General features: G+C 50.1%; 1 protein-coding gene across 1 annotated transcript; it reads right to left on the reverse strand.

The window, feature by feature from the left end:
• Window positions 1–404: 404 nt before the first annotated feature.
• LOC126380855 (uncharacterized) lies at window positions 405–2,786 on the reverse strand. The gene has a single exon (XM_050030441.1). The coding sequence runs from the start codon at window positions 2,784–2,786 to the stop codon at window positions 405–407; it is 2,382 nt and encodes a 793-aa protein (XP_049886398.1).
• Between the last annotated feature and the right edge of the window lie 3,565 nt (window positions 2,787–6,351).

The following is a 6,351-nucleotide window of genomic DNA, read 5'->3' on the forward strand; positions in this document are numbered from 1 at the left end:
TGGACATCCCCACGCCAAAGATTTGGCGTTGAGATCCCCAGCGACGAGCACGAGATCCGGGCGGCTTCTGTCGATCAGAGCACCGACCTCGTCCAAGAAGGTCTCGAACTCGGCCAGAGTCCGATTCGGCGAGAAGTACGCCCCGATCACCATCACGCCGTCCACAAACGCCGAGACAAATCCCCGACCCTTAAACTCTCGCTCAAAGGGCGAGGAGCCGGCCGACGTCTGCGTGACAATCGCAACGAGGCCATCCTGGTCACCCAGCCAGCTATCCCTGGGTGGGATATAATAAGGCTCGCTGATCACCGCCAGTCCGATCAGCCACTCTGCCATAGACTGGGAGAGCAGGTCTTGGGCTCTGGAGCCGTGGCCGATGTTCGCCTGGAGGAACCGAGTAGCCATTAATCAACGGCCATGGTCGGTTCCACCTCGGCCCGAGTTTCAGCGCTCGCTGACGGGCGGGCAGGCAGCGAGGAGGCCCTGGAGCCATCGCCGACCTTCCTTCCTCTGTTCCTGCGCTTGGATGGGGCGATACAAGAACCCATCCGATGGTTCGCGGATTTGCCTGCAGCCTCACATATGTTACAGTGGGGCGTAGCTGTACACTTTTGGCTGATGTGACCGGCCTGTCCACAGCGATAGCACAGATTGCTGCGGTCCACTTCAGCATCGCACGTCACTCTGACGTGCCCCGTCTCGAGACAGCGGTAGCACCGCATCGGCCGGGTCTCTAGCAGCTTCACTTGGGCCGCCACCCAGCCGACCAGTAACCGACCACCCTCTGATACCTTCTTTGCGGCATCCACAGGGCACCGCAGCCATACTGAGCCAAGACCGGTTTTGTCACGGTGAATTTCGCCGGGCTTCACCTGGTCTGCAGCGCATTGGCCAGCTCGAGCCACCGCTGCCACCAAGTCCTCAGTGGTGACTGAGTCATCCAGGCCTGAGATCCGCATCTCTGCAGATCTGATGGGCCGATTGACTCGGACGACGTTCTCATCGAGAGCCTCCCTAAGCTTTTGAGCAAGGGAGTCAGCCTTCACATTGCTGGTGCTTCCCGTCACCTCCAGGATGCGGGCGCCCGTCACGGCTCGTCGGAACCGGACAGCACCTATGCCAAGCTCATCCAGCTTTATTCGAGCTCTGGCCTGGGCCAGTACTCCGGCATAGGAAGCACCGTTTTCCTCTGCGCCAGGCTGCAGAGTTAGCACAACTGCCGCCGTGCGGGGAGAATGCAACTTCACTGGGCCACTCTTTTTCTGAGTGGTGGTAGCCTGCTTCTTCGTGCCCTTTTTGGCGACGACATTCCACGGCTCCTCCATTGTGGAGGGTGCAGATGGGAGTGGTCGTGGCGCACGAGGCGCGGCAGCTTGATGGACAGCGCCGGCCTTCCCCTTCTTCTTTTGTTTCTTCTTCTTCTTTTTCTTCTTAGACTTCTTCTTAGCCTCAGCAGGGGCCGGGTGAGCAGTTGCAGCTACGCCTGGCTTCGCGATGGCCTGTGCCTGTGCCGGTATTGGCTTGGCCGCAGGAGTTGCTTGCGAACGCTTTTTGTCAGCTGACAGCGGCGGACGCAGTCGCTTCTCCGGAAGAAGTCTATCCTCTAGGGCCTCTAAGCGCGCATTTACCATCGTCCCTACCTGGACCATGATGGTTCGCGCTAGGTCTCCCTCATCGTTAGGGGCCGGGGTGGCCACCTGTAGCCGCTTCTGGCCGCGAGAAGTCCGCGGTGCAGCGACCGACTCACCAGTCATATCTGAGGATGGCGCAGAGGCGCCCTGTTTCCGCAGCAGCTCCAACTCCACTCTGACGTTGATAAGCTCATTCTGGAGGCTGGCCATTTGGGCCTGCAGACGGGCATTGTCCGCCTGAATGCGGGCATTGTCCGCCTGCAGTTGCCTCGTAACGTCAGTTGATGTCCTCTCAATTATGCTTTCAAAGGCAGCGTGAAGGGACGACTTAGCGTCCTTTAGCGCCTTGACCGAAGTGCCCTTCAGGTTGCCAGATTTAGTGGCTACCTTCTCGACTACCTCCAAAGCATCCAGTACCTGCTGGTTCAGGTCCTTTGTTGGGGCCTCGTGTGTTGAGGAGGATTCCGACAGGCGCAACGCCCTAGCCTGGGAGACTCGGTTTGCGCACACTGCGATCTCCTTTGCAGCCTGAGTTTTAAGGAACTCTTTCCTCACGGCGGCAATATCTACCTGTGCCTTAGGTAGGCTGGAGTGCTTCCCGGTGATGGATCGGCGGGCTCTGCACTTAGTGGCAGGCGTCTCACAATCACTGCCCGAGGGCGACGCCGACGTTGACGACGTCGTCGTCAGTCGACGCCTCTTAGGGCCCTCCTCTGCCCAGAAGTGGCTTCTAGTCTCAGGAGACCCCGACCTGGATCGTCCTTCCGCCAGGCTAGTATCCGCCCCGTCAGACTGTGCCGCTTTCTCGGCATCGATATCCATATCGATTTTCGCCTCATCCGGTATTGGAATGCGCTCCAGGACCACCATCACTTCAGGAAGTGGTGATGATGCTGGTGCGCCTTTGTTCAGTCCAGTCTCTGCAAAGGCCGGGTAGAAAGTGTTTCTACGGCTTTGCCGCTCCCTCACATCTGAGCTTGATCGGTTTCCATTTTCGCAGCCTTGGTCGTGTTCACGGAGGCCAGCATCTTGCTGGCCTACGAAGCAGTCTTTGCCCCCCGCCGTATACGTATGGGGCTTGCCCTCCGAAGAGGGGCGGGGTCGCTCGCTTGGAGTGCCCGCCGGCGGACTTGAATTTTCGATCTGCTTATCCATTTTTTTGTTTTGTCTTTTCTTACCGGGGTGACCTCCCCGGGGCACCCTTGCTGCCAGTACCACTGACCATTCAGCCCGTCAGCAGGCGCCACACCTTAGGCTTGGGTAATTATTTTATAGAGGTTGTCTTCCTCGCGGCCCCCTCCGCTCAGTGCGGAGGCGGCCCCCGTTCCAGACAGCATTGCGTCTGGGTTACGGGTCGGGCCGGCGGTGGCCGAAGCCATTGCCCGGCATTGCTGCCGGACCCGCCGCCCCTGACAACGCCGGGCCGGAGCCCCAGGTCGCATCTTCAGTGCCTTCTGCCGATGCAGAAGGATACGAAGAGCGACCATCACCCCTGCTGATTTTGGTCCGCGCCGGCCGAAGCCGGTACCCCCCCCATATCTGGGGGGGCGTTCCCCTATCCGCCACCTGGGGACGCGCCCGATGGGAGATCAGCAACTCCACACGGGAACCTAACCTAACCTAACCTAACCTAACCTAACCTAACCTAACCTAACCTAACCTAACCTAACCTAACCTAACCTAACCTAACCTAACCTAACCTAACCTAACCTAACCTAACCTAACCTAACCTAACCTAACCTAACCTAACCTAACCTAACCTAACCTAACCTAACCTAACCTAACCTAACCTAACCTAACCTAACCTAACCTAACCTAACCTAACCTAACCTAACCTAACCTAACCTAACCTAACCTAACCTAACCTAACCTAACCTAACCTAACCTAACCTAACCTAACCTAACCTAACCTAACCTAACCTAACCTAACCTAACCTAACCTAACCTAACCTAACCTAACCTAACCTAACCTAACCTAACCTAACCTAACCTAACCTAACCTAACCTAACCTAACCTAACCTAACCTAACCTAACCTAACCTAACCTAACCTAACCTAACCTAACCTAACCTAACCTAACCTAACCTAACCTAACCTAACCTAACCTAACCTAACCTAACCTAACCTAACCTAACCTAACCTAACCTAACCTAACCTAACCTAACCTAACCTAACCTAACCTAACCTAACCTAACCTAACCTAACCTAACCTAACCTAACCTAACCTAACCTAACCTAACCTAACCTAACCTAACCTAACCTAACCTAACCTAACCTAACCTAACCTAACCTAACCTAACCTAACCTAACCTAACCTAACCTAACCTAACCTAACCTAACCTAACCTAACCTAACCTAACCTAACCTAACCTAACCTAACCTAACCTAACCTAACCTAACCTAACCTAACCTAACCTAACCTAACCTAACCTAACCTAACCTAACCTAACCTAACCTAACCTAACCTAACCTAACCTAACCTAACCTAACCTAACCTAACCTAACCTAACCTAACCTAACCTAACCTAACCTAACCTAACCTAACCTAACCTAACCTAACCTAACCTAACCTAACCTAACCTAACCTAACCTAACCTAACCTAACCTAACCTAACCTAACCTAACCTAACCTAACCTAACCTAACCTAACCTAACCTAACCTAACCTAACCTAACCTAACCTAACCTAACCTAACCTAACCTAACCTAACCTAACCTAACCTAACCTAACCTAACCTAACCTAACCTAACCTAACCTAACCTAACCTAACCTAACCTAACCTAACCTAACCTAACCTAACCTAACCTAACCTAACCTAACCTAACCTAACCTAACCTAACCTAACCTAACCTAACCTAACCTAACCTAACCTAACCTAACCTAACCTAACCTAACCTAACCTAACCTAACCTAACCTAACCTAACCTAACCTAACCTAACCTAACCTAACCTAACCTAACCTAACCTAACCTAACCTAACCTAACCTAACCTAACCTAACCTAACCTAACCTAACCTAACCTAACCTAACCTAACCTAACCTAACCTAACCTAACCTAACCTAACCTAACCTAACCTAACCTAACCTAACCTAACCTAACCTAACCTAACCTAACCTAACCTAACCTAACCTAACCTAACCTAACCTAACCTAACCTAACCTAACCTAACCTAACCTAACCTAACCTAACCTAACCTAACCTAACCTAACCTAACCTAACCTAACCTAACCTAACCTAACCTAACCTAACCTAACCTAACCTAACCTAACCTAACCTAACCTAACCTAACCTAACCTAACCTAACCTAACCTAACCTAACCTAACCTAACCTAACCTAACCTAACCTAACCTAACCTAACCTAACCTAACCTAACCTAACCTAACCTAACCTAACCTAACCTAACCTAACCTAACCTAACCTAACCTAACCTAACCTAACCTAACCTAACCTAACCTAACCTAACCTAACCTAACCTAACCTAACCTAACCTAACCTAACCTAACCTAACCTAACCTAACCTAACCTAACCTAACCTAACCTAACCTAACCTAACCTAACCTAACCTAACCTAACCTAACCTAACCTAACCTAACCTAACCTAACCTAACCTAACCTAACCTAACCTAACCTAACCTAACCTAACCTAACCTAACCTAACCTAACCTAACCTAACCTAACCTAACCTAACCTAACCTAACCTAACCTAACCTAACCTAACCTAACCTAACCTAACCTAACCTAACCTAACCTAACCTAACCTAACCTAACCTAACCTAACCTAACCTAACCTAACCTAACCTAACCTAACCTAACCTAACCTAACCTAACCTAACCTAACCTAACCTAACCTAACCTAACCTAACCTAACCTAACCTAACCTAACCTAACCTAACCTAACCTAACCTAACCTAACCTAACCTAACCTAACCTAACCTAACCTAACCTAACCTAACCTAACCTAACCTAACCTAACCTAACCTAACCTAACCTAACCTAACCTAACCTAACCTAACCTAACCTAACCTAACCTAACCTAACCTAACCTAACCTAACCTAACCTAACCTAACCTAACCTAACCTAACCTAACCTAACCTAACCTAACCTAACCTAACCTAACCTAACCTAACCTAACCTAACCTAACCTAACCTAACCTAACCTAACCTAACCTAACCTAACCTAACCTAACCTAACCTAACCTAACCTAACCTAACCTAACCTAACCTAACCTAACCTAACCTAACCTAACCTAACCTAACCTAACCTAACCTAACCTAACCTAACCTAACCTAACCTAACCTAACCTAACCTAACCTAACCTAACCTAACCTAACCTAACCTAACCTAACCTAACCTAACCTAACCTAACCTAACCTAACCTAACCTAACCTAACCTAACCTAACCTAACCTAACCTAACCTAACCTAACCTAACCTAACCTAACCTAACCTAACCTAACCTAACCTAACCTAACCTAACCTAACCTAACCTAACCTAACCTAACCTAACCTAACCTAACCTAACCTAACCTAACCTAACCTAACCTAACCTAACCTAACCTAACCTAACCTAACCTAACCTAACCTAACCTAACCTAACCTAACCTAACCTAACCTAACCTAACCTAACCTAACCTAACCTAACCTAACCTAACCTAACCTAACCTAACCTAACCTAACCTAACCTAACCTAACCTAACCTAACCTAACCTAACCTAAC

Source organism: Pectinophora gossypiella, unplaced genomic scaffold (assembly GCF_024362695.1).
Source record: "Pectinophora gossypiella unplaced genomic scaffold, ilPecGoss1.1 Pgos_142, whole genome shotgun sequence".
Taxonomy (NCBI): Eukaryota; Metazoa; Arthropoda; class Insecta; order Lepidoptera; family Gelechiidae; genus Pectinophora; species Pectinophora gossypiella.